We start from the raw sequence: 25,731 nt of genomic DNA on the forward strand, positions 1-25,731 counted from the left end.
TTGTTGCTTCCTTGTCTTGCACAAGGTGGTTATGCCAGCCTTGAACAGCAAGAATCAACTCTCTTGAGCGATTCCTTACAGAGCTTTTTGAAAACTATTTCTACTTTCCAGCTTGCATATGCAGCATCTCCCCAGATACTCTGTGAGCTACTCAGTGTCACGTATGGCCAATTTGTTTTCAAAGTCAAAACTGCAGGGTTATTAAATGTAATTTGTATTTGTCAATTTGTGGAATATACTGCAAAGCCAGTTAGCTTTAGCCTTCTGTGCAGAGGAGAAGGGCATGTAGTGATGTGCCAGGGACTGTTTTTCCTGGGTTTAACTCCATCCTCCTTCATTTGGGAGGGGTCTGGTTTTAAGCAAAGACAAAATGCACAAACTGAATTAATATTTTTTTTCTTAGATAAAATAATATTATAAAGTTGAATAAAGGCATTGACAACTGTTTTAAGAGTGTAATGTATAATCTAAAGTACAATTTAGATTTGTTAATATCTGACATTAATTATAACTATTCAATACATTGAAATATTCTGAAAGCATTTCAAACACCTTTCCTATAATTGTAAATGTTGTTGCATCAAACTGGGAATGGTACCATTATTTATGCAATGAGCTCTGCTCTCTCTCACCATGCTCCTGTAGTCTCTGTGTCAGTTGACACCTGCATTTATATTCACCACCTTTATTTAGGCCTGGATGTCTAAACTGAAGTTTCACTTGATGTAAATAGTAGTATTCCTTCCTCCTGTGTATCAGCTGCATGGATTCCCATCATCCCTGAAATAAAGCTCTGTAACTTTGGTGAATTTTTGTTGCTGAATTTTCAATTTCTGCCCTTGACAGCATTGGCCAATGCACCTCTTGGACAAAGGTGTCCAAAAGAGGATTTTGGACTGACATGTCTTGGGACAGCTGGCAGGGACTGTCACAGCCACTAAGACATGCAGGATGAGATACTAGTGTCTTCTTAGCGGGCCTGTTAGTTTAAAAGTCTTTGGCATTTCAAAAGTGGTTTTAGTGAGCACTTTGTAATTGCTCATATGAATTTTGTCACTTCTGCTTCAAGTGTTGTCAGACAATCTCAAATGTCTAGGATCATTGGGGAGAGGTCTGGGCGGTTTTAGACATTGCTGGAGTTTGCTTTAATTTTTTCCTAGATTTTCTTTTGTTAGTAGTGGTATTTTGTGCAGACTGGGGGAAAGGAAGTATTCATATGTAATAAATTAAAATAAAACACTGTTGTATTGTTATCACGGGAAAACCTACTGTCCTGTGATATCTATTTAAAAGCAAACCCTACCAATTTGAGGTTGATAGCAAACCCCAAAATTTGCAGAGTGTTCTTCTCTTACTGAGTTGAAGCGTTCCCAGGTATTCAGTACAATTGCACTATAAATATGTACTTACTTTCATTAAAATGAGAAATGTGGTGATAGATAATCTGTTGTGCGGCACAGGAGAGCATCTTCATGAGTGGTCTTTTTCTCCTCCCAAAGTTCCTTACTAATAGGAAAATTGGGAAATTTTATTAGAGTACTCTTACTATCAAAAGTCTGTTTTTCTTAAAAGATCTTGGTATTTGGCTTTTTATTTTTCTTGACTTTCATCCTTTCTTTGCACTAGTCTCAGGAAATGAGCGATTTGTATCTCACCCACGTAACAAGCAGTTTGTCAGCTTCAACCTCAATATATGTGGGTAATTTCAGCTGAAGGAGGGAAGCCTGGAAGGAATATTTGTTTATGACTTTTTTTTTTCCCTCCTTAGTATATCTAGGAAGAGTAATCGCATGTTGTCCTCTTTTTCAGAGGCTCCTACTGCAGCCCCAGTCTATCTCAAATAGACCTTCCTGATCATTCTTGATGGGCTGCAACAGTACAGTAACTCTTCCACTAATTTACTGGGTAGAGGTGTTTACTGGGTGAGGATGCTGCCTCAGCTCATTAATATTTGGCAGCGCGAACTGCAAAGCAACTTCTGCCATGCCTTAACCACTATTTTAATATGGACTCTAATACCACTTGGGGAAAAACATTTCTATTGCTCAGGCAGTTGATGTTTATGAAATACAAAATAAATGAATGAAGATTGGGCAAATCTCCTTTTCAATAGCTTCTTTGCTTATCTGTGTCAGTTCTACAGGCCCTGCAATAGCTGGGCTGTACAGCTTCAGGCACTGGTCTCAGCTATGCAAAAGACACCAGAAGCTACTAAACCCTACAGCGAAGAGGCTGCCACAGGCACAGCAGGTGTTGTGGTTTAACCCCAGTCAGCAACTAAACCCACACAGCCGCTCGCTCAGTGGGGCGGGGGCGGAGAAGAGTAAAAGTGAGAAAACACATGGGTTGAGATAAAAACAGTTTAATGGGGCCCCACATGCGAGCAGAGCAAAGGAAGGAATTCATTCAGCACTTCCCATGGGCAGCCATCCCCAGGAAAGCAGGGCTCCATCACACATAACAGTGATCTGGGTAAACAAACTCCATTGCCCCTAATGTCCTCTCTTCCTTCTTCTTCCCTCAGCTTTATACTCTGAGCATGACACCATGTGGTACAGAATGTCCCCTTGGTCAGCTGGAGTCAGCTGTCCTGACTGTATTCCCTCCCAACTCTGTGCATCCCCATTCTCCTTGCTGGTGGGGTAGTGTGAGGAGCAGAAAAGACTGTTGTCAGTACTACTCACCTGTGACTAAAACATCTCTGAGTTATCAACATTGTTTCCAGCAGAAATTCAGAACACGGCCCCATACCAGCTACTGTGACGGTCAATTAACTCTACCCCAGCCAAAACCAGCACGGCGTGGTGGACAGTGACACCCTCCCTGTGCAGCCACTCAGCTGCTCTGGGCACACACAGCACATCTGAAGAGCAGTGCAGGACACTTTCCAGGGTCACTGAATTTCCTGTGCCTTCACTGTGCTTGCATGCATGGTAGCAAAGATTTTCATTATTGTTACATGGACTCTGGGGCATCACAGTGTCTTGAGAAAAAGGTCTTCCCTCACAGCTGGTGATAAATCAATGCAATCATGCTAAAAGTGAGTTGCAAGAAGGGCAGGGAAATGCAGTAATTTGTCTCCTTTTTTTTGATGTTTTCTCATTACTGGGCAGAATGGCAAAACAGCATTAAATATTAATTTATCTGCTAGATCACTTCTAGTGCTTTATATGTACCAGCACAGCATGAGCATGTATATAGGGCTCTATTTATATCAGCTGATTTTTAGTAGTCCTTGGGATCATAAGAGTGTAAATAGCTGAGCATAAAAAAACTGAGAAATTATACCCCCACATTGGCATTTACCCGCTCATATGGGTAGATCTTATACATTTGATGCATTTAAGGTACTTTGTCCTTGAAATAATACAGTAAATACCTTGTGCAAACACTCTTCAGTTGCATAATGCATGATTTGTGCAAGTTGGAATGAGACAAGTGAAGACCTGAATTGTTGCCCTTGGACATCACAAGTCATTCATTAGTGAACTTACTAAGGTACAAAGCATAAACCTGGTGTGAGGTCAGATTTGACCTGTAAGATATGTCTCTCATTTGTTTTCAAAAAAAATCTGACAGTGTGAATGATTGAATTCTGAGAGTTAAAATAAGAAGCAGGCTTTAATGTATTTTTTATGAGCTGAAAAGAGCTCATTTCTGGCAAGGCTGGTGATTTATAAGGAGGAAAAAGGAGAACTGAGTCACATGCAGTGAGAACAATCTATTGGTTTAAAGGCAGAAATGTATTAAACATTTCAAAGACACAGCCCTATAATAGTGTCATTTGAAGGCATTGTTTCTCCAGAAGGCATTTGTCCTCTAGTTTCTCAGCCATCACTGGGTATTGCTATGCCAGTTCCTTTAAACTATGGTAAGATTTGTCCACCATAGTGAGTTTCATGTCTGAGCAGCTTTCTGGTTTTCAGTAGCTGCTCATGTCTATTAAATGGTCCCTCTAGCTTTCCACTTTGGTGTTTGTTCTGCTTTAATTTAGAAAAAAATAATGGTTTTCATTCTAAGGTAGTAATCACACAAAACCTTGTTGAAATTGAGTTAGTTGTTACTAGGGAAGACTTGATTGATCGTCCCTTAGAATACATGTATTTTATTTTTAAGGTTAGTGTAAGTAAAATTATGATTGATACTTCCTGAAAACTAGAGATTCTAGGTCTTTCCCGGTGCAAGTATTATTGTGCACTCATAACTAGTTAAATTAACTGTTGCAGATTTAAACCAGGAGTTAATTTGACTTACACTATGTAGTAGATGTTTAATGTTTAGATTTAAAATCTAAAAACAGATTTTTTTAATTTATATAGACACAGTAATCTCTAACCCAAGGCACTAAAAGGTTTACTTTTTATTTTAATATGCAATGTGGACGTGTCAGAGGTGTTAGAAAAGATATTTTATAAAAAAGTTAAGCCTTGTTCCTAGCAGTGGCACTAATGCCATGGATTGTTTAAATCCCTTTATCTGTACAAAACAAAACAAAATATACAAAATATATAAGTAGATTCCCATTTAAAATTTTATTTAAAGTGTGTTCCACTTTTGTTTAAAAGGCAAAAAGAAAGTCTGTATTTTCCTTTGAGATGTTTCATATGTAGGTGCAAGTGTTGTGCGCTCCACTGGAGAGGAGAATCCCTGTCCTCCTGGAATAAAGTATTTATTTCTGGTAAGAGTGGGCTTTGTGCAGTAACCTACCCTTTGTCCAGGTTTAAATATTGCACATGTTGGATATCAGACTTGTGTTGTTTTTCATGGCAAAACTCTGTATGTGATGAGAGGAACTGTGTGTGTTGTGAGAGCTGGTTCTACCAATGGCACTGGAGTCTCAGACTACACAGCTGGCTGGCTGGTGGAATACCTACTGCACTCACATTGTGAGAAACCAGAAGTTGGGCAATTGAGGAAGACTTGTCACACTTGTGCCTTTCATGGGATGGAGGGCTTATGGCCTTGAATGATATAGTTTTCTATAGTAGCATTCATTGTTGTTTTTCCTCTCATGAGAAGAGAGAATGTGGAGAACTGAGCAGGATGTGAAAAGATAATCTCTTCTCCCCATGCAAGTTCTAGATTTGCCTCTTAAGATACGTTCATTGGGCTTCTGTTCCCACAGAAAAAAATACATGCAGTGAAAAGTGGTTTTGTTATGTCAGCTAGCTAAAACATTGGGATTTCTGCCAATCTTATAGCTTGTCTATAAGGAATGTTGAGTAGGAAATTTGGTTCCTCTACAAAGAATCACAATGTGCAAAAATTGAGAACATCTGTTTATGGGCAGATGCCTTCATAGATGTTACAGTTTCAACTGAGGCAATTCTCAAGCGTATTTCACTGCTCCTTGCTGACAATCTGATTTGTGCTTTCCAACAGTGGGATGGCGTAGGACCTCTCCCAGACTGTGCAGAACCACCCAAAGGAATCCAGATGCTGTGGCACCCTTCAATAGTCAAACCCTACCTCACACTTCTTTCTGAGTGCTCCAATCCAGACACGCTGGAGGGGGCAGCAGGGGCACTGCAGAACTTGGCTGCTGGGAGTTGGAAGGTAGGAATATTAACCCAATATGTATTTCCTCTTCAGTTCTGAAACAACCCTACAGCTGACAGCAAGTTGGTGATATAAATGTATGTAATTGCTTCTGGTAGTGGAATAACCTTCTGTTTTTGTAAAACTATCTGCAGTCAAATTTGAGGTAGTATTTCAAGTCCTAGGTAGTCATATCACAGCAAATGTCAGCATACAGCAGCGAAGATTACATCAGTCATGTCAAGTATGAAAAATTGCCACTGAAAACCAATATCCAAATGAGGAGAACCAGTTCTTTATGAACCTGGGTGACAGAGCCATAAAAAATGAGCCAAAAATGCCACCACTGGCAATCAAATGAAACCATATTGTTTTGTCACTGCAGAAACTGGTTGACATTCAGTCCCTGAGGAGAAGCCAGGGCACAGCAGAGCAAAGCATAAATGATGTGACACCAAAACAAGTAATCTTAGCATCTACTTTTTTTAAAAATAAGAAATTATTAAAATACATCCACAAGATGATTAAATATATCCAATGAGTGAGGAAATGTGCAATCAATTATTCCAGCTAAATCTACTTTTCAGTTATAGTCAAAAGATCCATTTTTCTTTCATGTATTTGTTGCGGTAAGTTGAATGAAAAATTTAAGAAAATACTTAAACATTTAGAATAGATCAGTAAAGTTCAAGATAACATTGAACTTTGTTTACATTTTAGGGCAACTTTCCTGGTGGTAAACTGGTTTAATTGGGTTAAAGTACTAACTGTCTAAATCTATGGTGTAACTATAATGCATTGATTTTAAATTAACTTTCAGCAGGAATATTTGTCATTTACAACGAAAACAGTCATGTATGGGGAAATTCACTGATCAAAGTTATGTCTCAGAAAGTATCCTGTTGGGTTTTAAGCGGTTGGGCATTCATGTGATATCATGTATGTGATATGTAAACACCAATTAATTTAGGCATTCATTTTGAAATGTTAGCACTGACACTAGGAAATTGTTTTCTTTTTCCCATAAAGTTTTGTTGGAAGTTGGGTTGGCACACTCACTAGGTCTTTCAAGGCATATGATGTTTTGTTTGGGTTTTTTTATAATTGTGTTCGACCACATTTATAAAATATCTTTGACTGTTGCATTCAGTAAATGTAAAATGATTTAACAAAATATCTGTTCAGTGGTTTTTGTCCTATGTAAACACTGTGCCTAAAAAATCATTATGGTTTTATTATTCTCGTGTTGTAGACTGCTTCAGATGGTGTAATCCTGGCAAAGAAACGCAATAAATGTGTTCTATCCATCTGGGAATGGGTGTAGCCCTGGTCCAAATGAGAAAATAATGCATGCATGTTTGCCAGGACTAACAGAAGTGGTAAAATCCAAGTGGTGTTCCTTCTCCCATTTCTAATAAAACTGTATACCTGTCATCCTTTAGTTGGCAGAAGTGTACAGGGAGAGGAAGGAAGGCTTTGGAGCTCTTTGGCGAGTGCTGGCTTAGAAAAACTGTTTTGGACTTTAATACTATCTATGCTGATACCATGGGAAAAGCTGAGTTGTTCTCATATTGCTCTATTTTTCTAAAGATTCACCAATTCTATTACAAGGGATGTGCAGACACAGAATTAATATCCTTAATTTCACATGTCATACTAGCCATTTTTGTGAGGGAAGTAATCCTCTTTGGGGATTACATAAGCATTGATGTTTCCACCTTTTGACCTCTCCTTTCCATTGCTGCAGCCCAGATATAAAATGACTGAAATAAAAGATAGAAAACTCTTAAAAGAAGAGGTCATTTCTAGGGAGATTTAAATTTTTTTAGTTCCTCCAACAAACAGTAATTGTATAAAGAATGGAATTTTTTTTTTTTTTACTTTAATTCTTTTAAGAAGAACTTCATGATGGACTTAGAGAAGAGCAAACTGTATAAAGATAAGTAATGCTGCTATTAATATTAATAGCAATAGCGGTTGTGGGCTTTTTCCAATGAGCATTATTTTAATGCCAGAAGAATCACAGACTGTATGAGGCACCCAGCATACTGGGCATGCTGACACACTGCTGAAGATACATCTCTTCTGGAAGAAAATACTGTGCAGTTGATACACTTGTATAATTCCTTCCTAGCTGTTTCACTGTCTTGGTGCCTGTGGTACAAAGCTGTCTAATCCTCTTGGGTGGCCAAGAGGTAATATTTTTAACACAGGCAGTGCTTAGCCAGTGCTATTACGGAGAGAAAATGAGCAGATAAAAGGAAGTCTGAGTAATTTTTAAAAAATAAAAAGTTGTGTAGGGGATTTAGATAAATGTCTGCAACTGGAATTAACAGGCGATATGTGTCTAAATCCGCTAGACTACTTTGGAGAATTTCAGGCACAAAAAGAAAGCAGTAGTATGTAGCTTTAAGGATTAATAGCTCAGAAAGGCTGAAAGTTTTCACTGTTCCAGGGAATATAGTTTCTCAGTGATACATACACATAAAATCAACACATGAACACGGTGAAACATAATCTGTAGGACATTTTTAGCACTGCTTCAGTTGCAGGAATTCCTTTTAAAGCTAAATACCAACAAAAGAAAAAAGTGTGACATACTTACATTTACATACAATTTTTCTATGTCAAAATGAAGCACTTTGGACTAAAGTCTTGACATACATTACCCATCTGCAAAGTAAAACTTGGGAGTTTTTTATAGTGACTAATGCAATATTTGGTCAGTGCAATTATTATTAGACCAAGCACAGTCTGTAAAAAATCAGAAAAGGAGCATCTTAGTGACAAATACATTAAGAGATCCAAAGGAAAGTTTATCAGTAAAACAGGACACTGATTTTGAGGTATGAGGAAGAATATCTTCAATGTGAAAATTTAAGCTGGCATAGTTCATGACTGCATATCTTCACTTTGGTGTATATTCTGGTTTTGAAAAAGATAGACAGCTTATATACAAAGTAGAACTCGTTTTGGAAGAGGCTGTTTCACATAAACATGTACATTTGTTCATCTCACTGTTCTGCATCAAGATGTCATCCCATAAGGAGGACACTGGTATTGGAATCTGAAGGAGAAGAACCATCTCTGTAATGGAAAATTACATGTATGTCCTCAGAGCGATCTCTTTTTTTATTCGTGTGCTTACTTGATGCATCTATGAAAAATAGGAATGGCCCTTCTGGAGTAATATCTATGGAGACAGCCAAATATGTAAGTCTTTTGGAAAGACTGGGCAAATTAACATTTTCCATATCGCTGCCAGGGTATCACTTTGCTTAAGGTCCAACTGCTGCCTTGCACAGTGACCTGTGACATCAGCAGGAGGTCACTGCATGTTCCCCTCCTGACAGGGTTGGTGGCTGCCGTTAGTACACACTCCAAGCACAGTGCTGCTACCTGACAGCAGTGGGGCAGCTTGTCAGCACTGGATCTGCACCCACCTACCACCTTCTGCAGAGCTCAGCTGCTCCCTGGGGCTGGGAGGGTTTCTCTTTTAGAGAAGTCATTGCTTCCCAAAACATTTTATCCCATCGAGTCTTAACCTTGGTAATTTCATGGTATCCTAAACATCCTGCAGACAGAAGGAGCAGCACATGAAAAGCATGGCCATTGGGTTTGGCTTTGCTTCCTCTCACTGCCACACTAAGATTTTTTTTTCAAAGAATAGACTTTTTGTAATTACATTTAATGTGAACTTGAATATTAAAGCTGCTTAGAAATATGAATTAAAAAAACCTAGGGTAACACTTTCCTCATCAATCTTAGCTGGAGTTTCCCCTGAACAAATAAGGTTAGAGACATGCCTTTGGAAGCAGTGCAAACTCTTTATTTCCCATTAGGTATTGACTTTCACTGGGAGCTCTGTTATTTTTCTTTGCCACTTAATTTGTGTTTAACCAAATTGGTGCAAAAATGTAGAATAAAAAAAAAGGACACTTTCTGACTCCCTCAGCTGTATTCTGAAGACAATTGCCTGCTTATTAAGAAATCTCTCCCACTATAACTCTTCAAACCAGAAGTTCTTTCTGCAACCTCAAATAATTTTTTATTTTAATGCCTTGGATTGAAAAAATTACATGGTTTAAAATTACAAGAGTCATCCTGTAAAAGATGGTCTTTTTATATGTAGTCTGGCACTAGTACTTTTCCTCAGATGGCGAAAATAAAACTGGCAAGTTCTTTTTAGTTTTCACCTTGGTCAATCGGCTATTAACTCATTAACTCTCCCGAGCCTGTAAAAAGTTATATGCAAAATGTCCTCAAGTTAACAATGTGAAGCATCCAAGGTTATGTCCCTTCTGAATAAAATTACCCTCTCAGGAGGAAAGGAAATATTAGGATATCTGCTTATTACTGTGTCTGTCTGTTATGTATCTGACAGCTGAATTTAGGCTGCTGTCAGTTTGTCTGCCAGACCTCACTGCAGTATTGCCAGACCTGTTGCCCTGAACTCAAAGAATTGCAAAAGAGCCGAGGTTGGCAGGGACCTCTGGAGGTCATCTGGTCCAACCCCCTGCTTAAGCAAGGCCACCTAGAGGCAGTTGCCTAGGACCATGTCCAGATGGTTTTCTGAATGTCTCCAAGGGTGGAGACTCTAGAACTTCTCTGGGCAACCTGTGCAAGTGCTCAGTCCCCCTCACAAGTGAAAAAGCAATTCCTGCTGTTCTGCAAAAGTCCTGTTTCAGTTATCGCCCATTGCCTCTGGTCCTACAATATTACCTTTTCTATTACTTGCAGTTGATAACACAGTGTTGTCACCACAAGTAGCATTTCCTTAGCTTTGTCAAACCCTTAAAAATACCTTAAAAAACCCTTCATTTGTATGATCCTTCAGAAAAAAAACCAGAAAACTATCATAACTTACATAGGCAATACCTGTCTTTTAAAACCAAGAAACAAGATTTGCTATATTTCTTCTGGCAAGACAATGGCTTACGTTGGAACAGGTAGCACACCTGCTCTGGGCCTTGCTTAGTCCCTTCTGTGCACTCAGTCTTCTGTCTCAGTTACTTTACGGGCTTTATGAACTTCCCTCATCTGCTTTAATGACAGGCTGGCCAACTTCCTTTTCTACACTGTTGCTGATACAGGCCAGGATGCCTTTGACCTTCTTGGCCACCTGGGCGCAGCTGGCTCCTGTTCAGTTGCTGTCAACCAGCACCCCCAGGTCCTTTTCTGCTGGGCCATTTTCCAGGCAGTGCAGGAGGCATTAGGTGCCTCTGCCTTTTCCTCATCCCCTGTCACTATGTTCCCCCTGCATCCAATACAGGATTGAGAGTCTCCCTAGCCTTCTTTTTGTTGATGCTGTATTTATAGAAACATTTTTGTTGTCTTATATAGTAGTAGCCAGATTAAGTTCTGGCTGGGCTTTGGCCCTTCTGATTTTCTCCCTGAAGCCTCAAAACATCTGTGTAATAGTCCTCCTGAGCTCCCTTCTTCCAAAGGGCAGGTAAAAACTCTCCTTGTCTTTTCCTGAACTCCAGCAAAGCTCTTTGTTCAGCCAGGCCAGTGGCCTTCTCCACCAGCTCATCTTTCAACATATAGGGATGACTTGTTCCTGTCAACAACAGAAACAAGCTTTTAAGATTTTCTACTTGAAGACTGTCTAGCCTTCCTGGACTTCTTTGCCCTTCAGTACTGTCTCCCAAGGGACTCTGTGAATCAGTCTCCTACACAGCCCAGAGTTTGGCCTCTGCAAGTCCAAGGTAGCAGTTCTGCTGACCCTGCTCCTTTCTTATCCTTTGGCTCTGTAACGTGAGGAACAAGTGCTGCTCTGTTGAAGTCAGTATCAGTCTCCTGAGACTGTAGCATTCCTTGGCTGGTTTTTCTAGCTCCTGTCCTTTGTGTTCCATGTTTGGTCATGCTCAGCAGGGAATGAGGAGGCTCTTTGGTTAGACAACTGAATATCCCTGCCTTTGATCTCTAATGTACAGGTACAATATCCATGTGAATGGGGGTTTTGGGTCATTGGCCTGATCTCTTGAGATAGGCTTGGTGCTATCTTGGTCTTTGTTCCTTAGACAAGCAACTGCATTTATTTTGTTAATTCCATGCTAGAGAAATCTGACTCATGGGAGCAAGAGCTCCATTAAGTAAATTATTAGATAAAGAAACTAAAAACATAAAAGGAACCAATTTAGACACAAGGTCAGTGCAGCTGCTTCAAAGAGTAGTATGAGTAAGAGTTTCAAGCTCCTTACCATCCAGACACTTGAAGATAATGAGTAATTATTTTCTAAAGCAGCAGACGTCTAGCTTATCAATCTTCTCTCATCAGGCAAGGACATATAGTGGGTTCCTTGTCAGACTTTTCTGATGACTCCAGTTATTTATGTATTAACCCTTTGGAGTTTCATCAGGCTGTTCCAGGAGAAAGTTTTTTTGCATTAAAGTGAAAAAGCTTATTTTCATTTTCTCCAAAATAGTAATATTATGAATCTTTCTGTGGCAGGATGCAGAAGACCACTTGTAGCATACTATGTAATCAACAAAGGCAGACTTTTTAAATAACCAATGCTTTATTCTGTCAGGAATTCTTACCTGCATAGAAACACCTCATAGATGAGCATCAATTGTTGAGGGAAAATATATTGGCTGTATAGGACAGAAGACAAAATTGGAGGGACAGGACAATATTCAAGAAGCAAGATCTGCTGCTGCAAGCACTTGTATCACGGACATCATGAGGAAATAAGCATGGACATCCGTATGTGAAATGGGAGCACAGTAGCTCATGGTGGCTTCATGCTCAAAGTGATCCCTTACTATAAGCAATTTGCTTCCCATGAGATGTGTCACTTTTTTCCCAAAGTTTTTTTTTCTTAATTATATAAGTTACAGTGTTTGGAAAACTGATTGTAAAAGTAGTTCTCAGATCATTTTGGATATGCAGTACCTACTTGTACTGCAGAACAAGAATGATGAGATGCAAGGGCAGTTCCTTATCAGTTTTACCTTCCTGTTTATGATAACTTCTGTTAACACTGTTTTCTTTTTCTCTCATTTATTTATTTAACTTTGTATCTTTACCCACTGGATTTTTTTCTTTCTCTTTAAGCTTGACTAAGGTTGTGGAGCAAGAGAAGAGTAACCAGTTAATACTTTTCTCTTGTCCTGACGCAAAGATGTAGAGAACTAGCTGGTAGGCTACCAGATAGGATCATTTCTGAGAACAGAACACTGCAATCAAGGGGCAGAAAGTCCTTGGGAACTCTCTTTCTGCTCTCTTCAGAAACTGCAGAAAGATGACCAGGATTTCAGAGCTTTGCTCTCTGTCAGGTCACATGACTTCTTAGGGATCCCAACAGAGTTATTTGAGTAAAGTAGATCTGTATTTTTAGAATGTAAAAATACTTTCTTTTTTTCCTGATAGGTATATTACATTGAGTCTGAACAGAGAGGAACATTAATCTTCGACTACTCATTGATCTTTGATTATTCAACATGCAGTTCTCTTCCATGGTCTGCAAATTTACTACTGTTAGCCTGGACTCTTTCTAAACTTTTCCTAGCAGACCTCAAGTCTCTTTAATCTTCCTGGTACTCTTGGTAATTTAGTTTGCTTTGTCATGTCTGGTGCCCTGATTTAGCTTTCATGTTGTAGTTTACGTCTCATCAGTTCCCTTTAATATTCAGTAACCCAACAGTCTTTGGGTCACAGTGTTGAGCTGTACCAATACAGTGATAATTCTAGTCAAAGCTGAAGTATCTGATGAAATATTCTGCAGCTACCTCGGGAACACTGATGTCAATGGCAGGAAAGCAAATCCATTCAAAACGTCAAGTGTTTACAGTTGTTCTTATTTCTTGCATTTTGGGGGTGGGATTTATTTTGGTAGTTTTTTTCTTTTTCATTTTATGATGGAAATGTCTTCATTGTTCAGTTTGGTCTCCTGTGTTGCTGCTTCATAGGGGGATAAAGAAAACCATATGAAACACTAAAAGGAGTTAACTGACTAAATGCTTTTTAATTTTTCTGAAAAATACAAGTGTTATCTAGATAAATTACTCTTTTCTTGAGTTTCAGCCTCGTATAATCTTAATCCCTAGAGGCATTCACCTCTGATAATAGTCCTTTATAATAATAGCTAGCAAACATAAAAATAATTTTCAGGGTTACTGTATTTTTCTACCTAATTACTGTGATAAAAATAAAAAGGGAACTACTAATGAAAGTGGACATAGAGCTCTACTATGTACCTTCAAAGTGATGTATAGTAGTTATTCCCCCTGAATTCCATTATTGGTAAAGTGTATTCATGCACAGATTGTGGCTCCTGTGCTTGTCTCTGATAATTTAGCCTCAATCTGATGCAACAATAATGATTTTATTTTATTTTCTAGCTGCTTGTTCCCACCAAAGTGTTTGCTGTCCCCACAGGAATGCTTTTGCTTTACAAACTGAACAGTTATTTGATCGTTGACACTGCCACTGATTTGTGCAGCAACAGGATGATTAAGTGTATTGGCAGAGTGCCTCATTTACTTACTGATAGGCAACAAACCCTTTGTCTCCTTTCTCTTTTATGATTTTTCATCTCTTTGCTTTTATACTTCACTGAGGTTGTATTAGCAATTGACCCACAATGTGGAAATGCAGGTGCATTCCACAATGGCTTTAGGCAAACAGAAGGATCATCAGTATACACAAGACCGAATCAATTTCTCCATTCTCTGCAAGAATGAAATAGCCTTTTGAGGCATCTCAGTTTGAGCTTTCCTGAAATCCACACGGTGCAGTGTAATTGCTTGCAGAGACTTGTCCTAATTGGCAGCTTAAGGAAAGAGAACCAGACAGTTCATAACACTTTCCACATGGAAAGTTCTCCAGAGATTGTTGAAACGATTAAAAGCATTTCTCTCTTTCTGCCTAAGGTTCATGACTTGAAACAGCAAATGAAATGATAGCAAATCACACATTGAGGAGTCTATGAACATTTCCCAAAGTGGATGACATCCTCTGGAAAAAGACAGCTTGGGAAGGAGAGGAGTACACTGGGGAGAGGAGAGGTTTTGTACATACTTTTCTGTACTTCTCCTCCCATTGTTTTATATGTATGTGTGCATATGTGCATCTGTAAAACATTATATCTGGATCTTTCCCCCGTAAAAGCTTTGGAGCTGTATTTTTTACTGTTGTGATCAAATTAATTGGTTCATTACAGATCCTGAAGGCTTGCATGTCATTTATTCAGAAAGGAGGTTTATATTTTTCATACTGAGCTATTTCAGTCTTTCTCTGACAATGTCTCCTACTCTTCCTAGGGTTAAAAGGAAAACATTCCCTAATTTGTTTCTTTTAAACTTTTGGGTTGGAATGGATGATGAAAATACTACATCCCAAGAAATCTGTTGTAAACCTGGCTTTATGAAACAAGTGCTTGTGTTTCCCTTGGTAGCTGACTGAAAAAAAATCAAAGGAAAACTGTTTACTGAGGTTTTAGTATGGAGGTTTTTAAAACATAGTGTATAATCTAAAGGATCATTTTCGATTCTCTCTGGTATTGAATAGACATAGATAAGCTTTTTTCTCTCAAAACAAACACCCCCACTGATTCCCCATGTAGTCCATTTTGGAGATGCTACATCTGTGATGTGCTTCTGCAATGAATAACAGCATCTTTCAGAACACTCTCAGCTAGCTTGAACTCTCACCTCAACCAGACAGGCTCACTTCTTTCTCAAAATATTCTCACTGCTACCTTGAACTCTCACGCTGGCAGTCACCTTGTAATCACAGCAGACACAACAGATGCTTCCCCTGGGAGAGATGTACAAAATACAGCATTTTTTAAGTGCAAAGAAGTATTGCACATTTCCCAGCTGCAGGTGAGAATGCATCTAACTGGCAGGTAAATACATATTTATTAAACCAGGAAGGTTAGGATGATTTGTTAGTTGTTTTCATAGCATCCTTTATATTGAATATCCCATTACAATCAAGGTATAGGAAAGAAACTATTTTTCAGAAAATATTTCCTGTTAAACTCATAGATCCTTAAGATCTGATTTAGTTTTTTATCTGATGATCATGCTATACACTGGTTCTAGAAAAGAGACTGGAGGAGAGAGCATAAAATAAGATCAACCAAGAGTCCTGCTACCACTTGTCTCCCCTAAACTGTTTGCTTTGCTGCACAAAATGACAGCACATTTATGCTTTAGACACATTTTTGTGCTCAGGGATGCTGAGAACCCCTTGTGCCACTTAACTGACTAGAAAGCTTATCATAACCATTATCACTTTCATCTACAGCAAAGTCCAGCCAACTAGCTTTTGTTATGCATAGTTACTACAGAGGAGAATTAATAAAAAAAAAGTTCTTTAAATGCTGGTTTCTTTTCCTTTTTCACAATTTCCCCTGAATTATATGATCTGGAATGAATTGGCACTCCAGACATTGCAGCATTGTAGTTCTTGTCTATCTCCATATCTACTGTTCTTATCATAAATATATATTCTGGTTTTTGCTATTCAGAGCATGTATCTATTATATAAACAGATGCTTTTAAAGTGAGCACTTCAGCTGTGGTAGAGGCCCTATGCAGGGGTTAAGCTTGGTCTGCTGACAGTGAATGTGCTGACCTTTTTTTGTTTTTACTCTGTCTGGCTATGGAGTAATGCTGTTGCAATGTCATTATTCTTTACAGTGAGATGTCTTTGTCAAAAGAGAAGGGCCATCTGGATCAGAAAATCCTAAGGCTTATCATTCTAGTTTCCAAAATATTTTAAATACTTCGAAAGCAAAGGCCTTCCAGAACTTGTCTTCACCTTCCAGGTACAATGGCAAGATAAGCATCCATGCCATAGCACTGTGAAAGGAGGGAGACGCTCTGCTTCAATAATTTCCTTTCAACTGTCCGTACAAGAAGCATGAATGTGAACTTTATGAAAATTCCAGCGAAGAGATCATGAAGTGAAAGGAATGTATGCCTAGGGACGGCGTATTTTGAAGTGGGCTATGCTGAGGAGACCTGTAAATCCTGCAGGTGTCCAAACATCTTAACTTTGGCAATACCCATATACTTTAAACCCACAAGGGCACAGTTGCTGTGTTGTTTACATGTTTTGCAACTGCTGGAGATAACAGCAGAATGGAAAAGAGGGTAGCAGAGCTGATCTTTCATCCCTTCATGTGCTGGGAACCCCAGGTTGCACAGCACTGGCTGGACCTCCTACTCACAGCACACTGCACAGATCCTTTATTCGCTGGCATGATAATCTTTAGAGCTCCTAAAGGATTGCTTAGAAGTAAACAACTCTATTCATCATTTCTGCTGTCAAATTAAAAGGATGTTTACATGAGAACATACTGCTCGCTTTGATGCAAAGACAAGTCCATGCCAGTGGTGTCATGACCAGCTGTCAAGTGGGAGATGCCTTCGGGCTTCTCTGATAGAATCAGCCACTGGGTTTATCGTGCAGCCACGTGATAGCTGCAGCCAGGCACTGCACAGGCCTGCACCACCCTCAGGTCAGCTCTTGAGGGAATCTCTAACACTTCAGTGTACAATAGTATTCCAGTTAGGATCACTACAGGTGCCAAAACCAGGCATATAGTTGTCCTCAGTTTTCCTTCTGAACAAGTTAACAATCACAAGAGAAATAACAATAGTGTTTTCATGTTTGTAGACTGAATAATTCTTATGGTAACAACAAAGAAATACTCAGACCTCTTGAGCTTGCTTTGTAATACATATTTTGTAGAATAAATGTTGTTGGTTTAGCAGTAAACAAGCATCATTAGGTGTTGCATACAAAACACTGATGCAAAGTACGTCGTCTGCAGATTTGGGCTGTGAAAATGTAACCGGGTGTGCTGGGATTGAAGTCAATTCATCATTTAATTTCTCCGTCACCATTAAAAAAAATGAGTGCAGATTGCCAAATCAAGTGGTTGCCTAGGATCATCAATGCAATTATTTCCATTCTATTGAGTTTTGCATCCAAATGCTTCTGTTACCCCTTATTCTGTTGTAAGCTCAGCTGCCTCTCTGGCTGTGGTGGATTCCTCACTTTGTTCCCACTCTGTCTCCCTCGTGTCTTTGCAGTGGTCAGTGTACATCCGCGCTGCCGTCCGCAAAGAGAAAGGATTGCCAATACTGGTGGAACTGCTCCGGATAGACAATGACCGGGTGGTTTGTGCAGTCGCTACAGCTTTGCGAAACATGGCCTTAGATGTCAGAAATAAAGAGTTAATAGGTATGTTCTTTCCAAACAATCTATATATACTGTGGGTTTGGGGATTATTTTTTTTTCAGTTCGCGGCAGAATGAGCACAATGAAAACTATTCTCACATTTCTAGAACAATTTCTTTAATTTTTTCTCTAGTGTGTCATATTCAGATTTTATGTGACAGCTTGCTAGTATATATCAAGGAATTGTTAAATTAATTAAACATCATGCAATGTTTCTTGATCTCTCTTTCTGTAATCTCTGTAAGAGAAGCAATGGCTTTGTTCTGCTTCAGCACTTCATTCCTAGGCTGGCAGTAGCACTTGCATCTTCCAGATCAAGGATCTAAGCAGAGCACCTGCTCCTGATCCTCAAATTACCTATTGCAAGTAACTTTGGAGTCATGAAATAACAAGTTATAAAAATTTTAAGATGGTTACAGGAATTTACTGGACAGATTAGTAGCTCCAGCAAGAGAACTGGGAGACTCTTGCTTCACAAACAAATATGCAGTTAAGGAAAAGGACAATAATTTGTGTAATCATTATTGTCTCTGAATTCTGGTCATATGGTAAGCACACATCTTGGGGGATTGGACATTTCTTAATTTAGGCTTTTGGTGGGTTTCTTTAGCTGAAATTCATCTAAACACTGTTGAGCTTTTATTTTCATGTTCTGTCTTTGAAAAATAAGTACTTCCTTGATTTTTAACTATTTCAATTATCGTGACAAAATTATTTCTACTTCTGTACATTAAGACCATATTTTCTGTTAATTTTTCCTAACTTGTTGATTTGTTATCATTGCAGCACATTTCTTCCCTGCTTTTAATTACAGAATTATACAAACAGATACTGTGATTCTAATGTTTATTGTTTGTATCCAGTGCAATCTTAGGGTTAATGCTTCATTACAGCAGCGCTCTGCAAGTTAAAACAAGGCAATCACTCCTCTCATATTGGAAGGAGTGTCTCACTGTACTAATGTTCCCAAATCTGCAAATTTAATTTAGGAATGTAAGACTATACATGTAAAATTGAACTGACTTAATCTGATGTGGCATTCAAAATACTGGGCAAATCATGGATAGTAAATTTACACAGCCTCAACATTTTAATATTTTATTAAATTCTTAAAGGACACATGATAAAAGCAAAGATAAATTTTAAAAAGGTGGGAACAGTCTGTTGAAAATAATAACCTAATATATTTATTTATGTAGCCAACTAATAACAGCTATAGAGTGATGCTCTGATTTATATTATTTGTAGGGTTATTCCGAGAATTTGTACTTCATAATTGCAGTGGTAATTTGCTGTAGCTCAAAAACAGCCCAAACATGCCAATATGACAGGGGAGTTATGACTATAATTCTTGGACCATTTCAGCTGTGATCTTTGTATTTTCATTTCTTTGGCTTTCATCACTGAACTTCAAACAAGCAGTAATAGCGGTCATTACTTCTCTTGTTCTCGAGTACTTTTTAGCAAATAGGGCCTCTCATGGAGCTGATTTTTAGAAATGCTAAACATCAGCAGCGGTCAAGGATTTCAACTCGTGTTGTAGTCCATCCATTTTTGTGATATGGCACTTCCATGTATTGCAGGATGCCTTAGCTGTTGGTATGCAAAGGAAGCCTCAAAAGGGGCTTGCTTTATCAGGGTAGTTCCTCAAGCATCCTTCTGCCTCAGCAGAAACGACATGCTATTTATCTTTTCTCTTTCTGATTTTTGTTTGTGCATCAGGTTCTTGTGGTGACAAACTCTACCTCACAAGCTGGAATTTCCCCCATAAGATAACCTTTTTTAAAGGAGAATTTTCCAACTGTGTATATAGTAAAGTTACATAGCTAGAATTGAGTTGGTTGGGGGTTTTTTAATGCCTTTATAAAGCTTTCTTTTCAGTGGTGCTGTCGTTCCATTCCCAGCTGACATTTTTTTACTGAAATGTGCCAGAGAATGATGTATTTAATTCTGCTGCTGCCAAGCAGCCCATAAATCAGTTTTAAGGCACCTGGAAAATATATCAGAAAGCTTGCTAAAATCCAGACTCACCTGTACTGAGCTACAAAACAAGCAAAAAGACCTCTTTCTCAAATGGCCAGAAGTTTCGTTCCAGATTTCATTGAATTGACCAATCTGTTTTGTTTTTCACACAGATCTATCAGCTGTGTTGTCATATTGCTAAAGGTTGGTGCAAGGCTTCTCTTATAATTTATCTGAGCCATCCCCATAGCAACATTTTCTTCATTTATAGTGAGGTCTTGTCCTGGGTTTCATTTCAGGCATGCTCCATGTCTTTAAAAGGACCCTCTTTTTTCTCCTTCTTCGTTGCTTTTGCAATGTGTCATGTGTCCCTTGGCTGAGACAGAGGACATATTCATCTTTCTCCTTCCCAAAATTAAGCTGCACTCAAAACATGGTAAATCTGGCCTACTTAGTACTGGAATAGGTAATGCAGCACCCAGTCTTCCTCCTTGAACGCACTGCCCAGGTGCATTCCTGGTTACAGATTAGACCACATTAATTTTCACTTGACTTCAGGACCCTTGTCTGCATAAAATAGTACACAGTCTTTGTTGCTTCCCAAGAAGCACCCAAGTGAAAGGTTTCTCAGCCTTTTTTGTCTCCAAGCTGAGGGAAAGATCCACTACTGATATTGCCTATTTTGTTCTTCCTTCGTTTCAGTGATCTAGGCTGCACAGCACCCCTATGTCCTTCTGGTACCCCAACATTTTTCTGCTTCTATTCATGTGCTTAGCATTTTGGAAGGTGTCTTTTCCTTCCTCGAAGCAGGTTCTGTCTCTGCTAAATTTCTCCATGGGTCCATTAGCTTCTCTCCCCAGCCCCACTAGATGCCACTGAGTTGACCAAAAATGACTTTTATTTGCTTTTGACTGTTCACTTAGGCAGAAGAAAATCACTTTTATCCCACAGGTCCTCTAAAAGCTGTGTTGATGACCTCTGTGCAGTTGTGTCATCCCCATGTTCTTTCCCTCTTCGTCATCTGTCCCTTTCTCTCAGAAAAAAAAAGTTAAGGAAGGGAATGTAGAATAACAAACCCACCCTTCTGTGTTCCTCAGGGCTATATTGGTGCCTTAGTTTGAGAGTATGACATTTTTCTCTTTCTGCTGGGAATGCAGTTTTTAACTTCAGGATTACCTGCAGACCTATTGCTCCTGGCAGTGCCAGTCATGGCAGCGCCTCACACCAGAGCTGTCTCACTGTCTTCCCTACAGTGAGTGCATCTACAGACTTTCATTCTCTAAAGCCACATTTTGTTGAAATGGTATCAGAAATAGCTAGCTTAATATAGTTTCTTTAATTGGAGGAAACTTGGATCAGCTGGGTGGGGCAGAGAATCCCATCTCCGGTAAACAGCATCTTTGCAGGATGAGTTGTTTCCTTGCAGTCTGCCCCAGCAACCTTCATTTGGTTTTCTGATTCAAACACCTTCCACACAGTCCTCTGGACTTTTAGGGAACTTTCTCTGGGTTACCTGAGTCTACACAGTAGACTTGTGTCCTACTTTAGATGAACTCTATTTTCTTCCTTAGGAGTCTCCCAGCCAGCAGTGGTGCAGCAGCCTCCCTTCCTGCTATTCCCTCTGCCCACTCTGCATGTGAGAAGGCTTTCCAAATCAGGATTCCCCATTCAGTCCTGGGAAACAAGCCAGATTCATCTTTCTTTTATCTGAAAGACAGACAGCATTTTCTTCTCTGCTACTATCCATGACCTCTTTAACAAAAGAGATTATGCATTTTACAGTTAATTGAAAACTGTGTGACTTGTTATTCTACCTACACAAGCAGGTACAGACTACCCGTTTAAAGTTTTTAAATTTTTATCTCCAAAATTTGCATTTCCCTTGCTCTTGTGTATGCATAGCATTTACCTTTTATTTTAAATGGCAATTACTGTGGCATTTTAAAGTGCAGTAGGTGATCTTTCAGAAAAGTTAAGCTGATTTTTCAAACTGCCCCAGATGAGAAATTTGTCACTATTCATGTAAAGCAGCATATGTACAATATAGGATTTGTCCTCTTGAAGGAAGATTTGGAATTTGTATTAGTACTGTTTAGTGGTAAGTCCACAGAGTTTGGCCTTGGAGAGAATGCAGAGCTGGAGGTAAAACGTATAAAACTTCAATGCACAGTTTTGTGCTTCAAGTCTTTCTGTCACTTTCATTTTATCCTGACAGTGGTTTCTAATGCTATTCTGGGTCAGTGTTGATTAAGAGGAATATTATACTAGTAATTGAAGAGCACCATTCTTTCTCTTGGCCTCTTGGTCTGCATTTTTGCAGTTAAATAAAAGGATTTTGGTTTTTTTTAGAGACTGGTAGTATTTTAATCACTCAGCCTTGGAAAACAAGGGGATAGTTCCACCTAAAGGTTTTTGTTGACTATGTACTATGTAGAAAACAAGTCCTTACATATCTAAGCCCTCAAAATAGAGAATCCAGGTGTCTATTCAGGGCTCTAGATTCTTTGGAGTTTGATGGGATAAGTTGAAGTGTTGTAAAACTTAAAACATCCTTTTTGTGGCTATCATTGTAAAAGCTTGATTCGGACAAGTAAAGTTAGTGGTACAATTTCTTCTGCCTTCACAAGGTTTTGAAATAAGTCTTGAAACAAGGCCTGTAGCAGGGGTCATTTTAAAATAATTGTTCCTGAGTTGGGGGCTACATGTCAGTGCTGAATTATCCTCTCTTCACTATTCATCTGTTGGTAATGCAGTTATATATAGAGAAGTCAACAATAGCATATTAATTAATTATTACTTAATGGGTGCTGGAAACTGCTTACTCTTGCTAGGTGTCTAAAAGTTCATTGTCTAGTATAAGATACCCATAGTAGACTCCATTATAGGCAATTGAGAGACGGACAGCAAATGATTTATTTTATCTAAAATGTGATAAAATGGAGTTTACCCTGTATTACCATATCACCATTGTTTAGTGATGAAAAAAATCTAGGCAGTGTGTAAATTGTCAGTGTACGTCTTGTGATCTCATAAGCAATGTGAATCTGTTTGGATGCCTGGTGTTTTTTTCAAAGTTTTGTTGCTAAACTCGAGACAGTTTGACTGAAAGATATATCAGGAGGTCACAACTCTAATGAATTGTTAGATTTGCAGAATAATTCATGTTGGAAGTAACCTCACAAGGTCACCTTGCCCAGTTTTGCACTCAAAGAAAGGCCGGGTACGTTATTTCAAAGTGATATCGATGCTTGGAAAGATTGCTTTTCAGCTGTGAGGCTGAAAATGCATCAGAATCAAGTATTTACATTCTCACAGCAAAACATGGCTCTTCTGGTGTATAAACAGCTACATGGGGTCCTCCTGTCTTGAATATGGTTGCATTTTGTTTCAGGATTAGTAATAAATCCAAGTGAAAAGAGTTCCCAGTTTTGTAGTTACAAGAACAGTAGCTAAGTCCTAGTATCAATGTACATTGATAGGGAATGTGGGGAGATGTGTTGGGAGATGACTAAATTAAATATGCAGCTTTCATCCCACTTTAGAGTGCCCACATGCAGCTTTCTCTTATTTTTGGATGTGAGCATTTCTGAGTTTCTCACACATGCATCTGCTGACAGTGAGAGACACTGAATTTTTTTATTGAATTTCTAATTGACTTACAAAGTATCTTAGTCACTGGAATGTTAAATTGACATAAATTCGCAATGCAGAAGATGCCAGAAAGCACTTATCAGGCATTTGTTCAGAAGAAGGTGAAGACATAATGTATCCTGCAATTTGTTTAATTTGTGTCAGTTTTTATTGCACTTCATTTTTTGTGTTTGATCGTTGAGCTGTGCAAAACAATAAACAGATACCTGAATGAGAACAGGCTGTCATCAAGAGGTTGAGGAAGTTGATTTACAAAATTGAACGTATTGTCATGCACTAATAACTTGTGCTCCTTACTCTGTATCAATGAAGAGGAAGATGTTAGTAAAGTTAGTAAAAGAATAATTAAACGTTGATATTTTGTACCACCTGAATGGCAACATCTGGACTCCCTGGTTTCTAGTGTTGTATAAATACGTTAGCTGAGAATTTAACCTGATAAATATTTAAATGTCAAGTATTTTTTCCATTGCAGTGTAAAAGCCTTGTGTCAAGGAGATGTTGACTTTTCATGTGCCTTGAGCCACTTGCACAATGCTTTTTGCTCTCTGTTTCCTGAAATACATTTCTGACAAGCAGACCTGGTCGTTACAGAGGTTAGAAAAGGTTTTCAACCTTAGTCATTTCTTACTAAATAACATTCTCACATGGAGAGATTTAGGAGGAAAACCAGCGTTGGTAAAATTGAATTCTTAGTTTTAGTACCAAAGTAAAGATCAAGCACTTTCAAAACTAGATAAACTCTTCTACATCTGAACTTCCCTATTGCCTAAGTACACCTATCTGGATTTGGAGGGATTTTCCTCTTCCATGAACCATCTGAAACAAATGGTGTTTCAAGTAGTCAGCTGGGCTTCTGGACAGTAGAGAGAAACTGGCACCTCTAGGTGTTCATCCCACTTATCTCTATCACCTGAAGCATTTGATCTTACAGTGTAGTGGGTCCTGTGTGAGAACCTAGAGAAGTAGCCAGAGACTCAATGGCCAACTTTGGTGTGACTGAAGGTAGGGAAGCAGCATCCCATCAGATGTTGTTCTGGTAATACAAACTAAGTATTATCCTGCTCCCCTTTAATTAGGTCAGTAGATTTTGCAAGGGCAATTAGTGAAAAAGCGCTACAATTTTTCATTGTCACCCGAAACAGCAGAAATAACCGCATGCAGGCTCAAATCTAGGATAATGAGGGATACTCCTTTCACAGATCTGTTTTTCCTTGTAATGCCAAGTCAAAGAACATTTCATCTCTGTCATAGTAAGATCAAGATGATCTTGATCTTGATAGTAAGATCAAATTCTGACCACAACCCAGACATAGGTCAGCTGTTCCTTCTAGTAGAATAAACTGTGCAGAAATGCCTGTAAAGTTTCTGTTTTAACTGCTGGTATCGAGAGAATCATCTTCAGTATTGCACCATGACAGTTTCTCTAGATATTGGTGGTAATTTTAAATGATGACATATAATGCTTTATGGTTTACAAACCTTAAACTATTGTAGGTTTTATCAGTTTGTATTCACATTCAGTATTACTTAAGATTAAATACTGAGTGCAAGTCATAAAAGTTGCAAAATCTGGTAGAGGTGGCTCAGGAAAACCTAGATTCATTGTGACTGTCCAAAACACCACCACCACCAAAAAACAGCCAAAGGATGTGCCTTTGCACTTCACTGATGTGCATTTCATGCATAAGAAAGTGCCCTGACCTGCACCTTACATTTTGTTTGAGATAAACAATTTCTGTTTGATTCTGTTCTCCTGCACAAGGTAGCAAGCAATTAAACTGTAACCGTATCTGCTTTTCTCACTCAGAAGATTGACATTTCAAACAATTTAGGATTAATTTTCATCTCTGTTTCTCAGTGTGTTCATGCTCTCTGAGAAGTGCCACTTATCTTTTGAAAATTTGGAGTTCTGATCTAAAAGTGCATATAATTTAGTCACATATTCCATAAAATATACAAAGGTAGAAATGCAGATTTCAGAAACTGCCAAAGTAATTTTTAAAGCACTTTCAAATCCATGAGAATGGAAAAGCAGTTTTGAAAATCCAAGTTTCGTGACAGTCTTACAGTAACATAAGTGTATCAAAACATGTTTCCAGCCTGTTCTGTATCAACTTCAATTGATGAAACAGCAAGCTAGTTTTATTTTTTATTCTCTGTAAGATTCAAAATAGTGTTTTCCCCTGAAATACATATCACCTTAAGTGATTTTCAAGTGATAGAAGTGACATATATGGCATTTTTTACTAAAAGCACTTTCCTTTGAAGAAACTCAAATTCCCATTCATGACACATGTCAGTGCCAGAGAGTAAAACATGGCAGGTGAATTAGCTTTTGATAAAGGAAGGTAATGTCATTTTCTTCTCGTGTGTGA

At 38.6% G+C, this 25,731-nt stretch overlaps 1 protein-coding gene across 11 annotated transcripts in view; it reads left to right on the top strand.

The window, feature by feature from the left end:
* The window catches only part of CTNND2 (catenin delta 2), a 669,045-nt gene that overhangs the window by 581,379 nt on the left and 61,935 nt on the right, over window positions 1-25,731 (top strand). For all 11 annotated transcript variants that reach the window (XR_007205226.1, XM_048311841.1, XM_048311789.1 and 8 more), the window contains 2 exons: window positions 5,383-5,556; window positions 17,593-17,743. Coding sequence is in view for 10 of the 11 variants with exons in the window: in XM_048311841.1 (XP_048167798.1) it covers window positions 5,383-5,556; window positions 17,593-17,743 (325 nt within the window). In the remaining variant the exon portion in view is untranslated. The remainder of the gene's footprint in view (window positions 1-5,382; window positions 5,557-17,592; window positions 17,744-25,731) is intronic.

The sequence above is a fragment of the Corvus hawaiiensis genome, chromosome 1 (genome assembly GCF_020740725.1).
Source record: "Corvus hawaiiensis isolate bCorHaw1 chromosome 1, bCorHaw1.pri.cur, whole genome shotgun sequence".
In the NCBI taxonomy this organism is placed as follows: domain Eukaryota; kingdom Metazoa; phylum Chordata; class Aves; order Passeriformes; family Corvidae; genus Corvus; species Corvus hawaiiensis.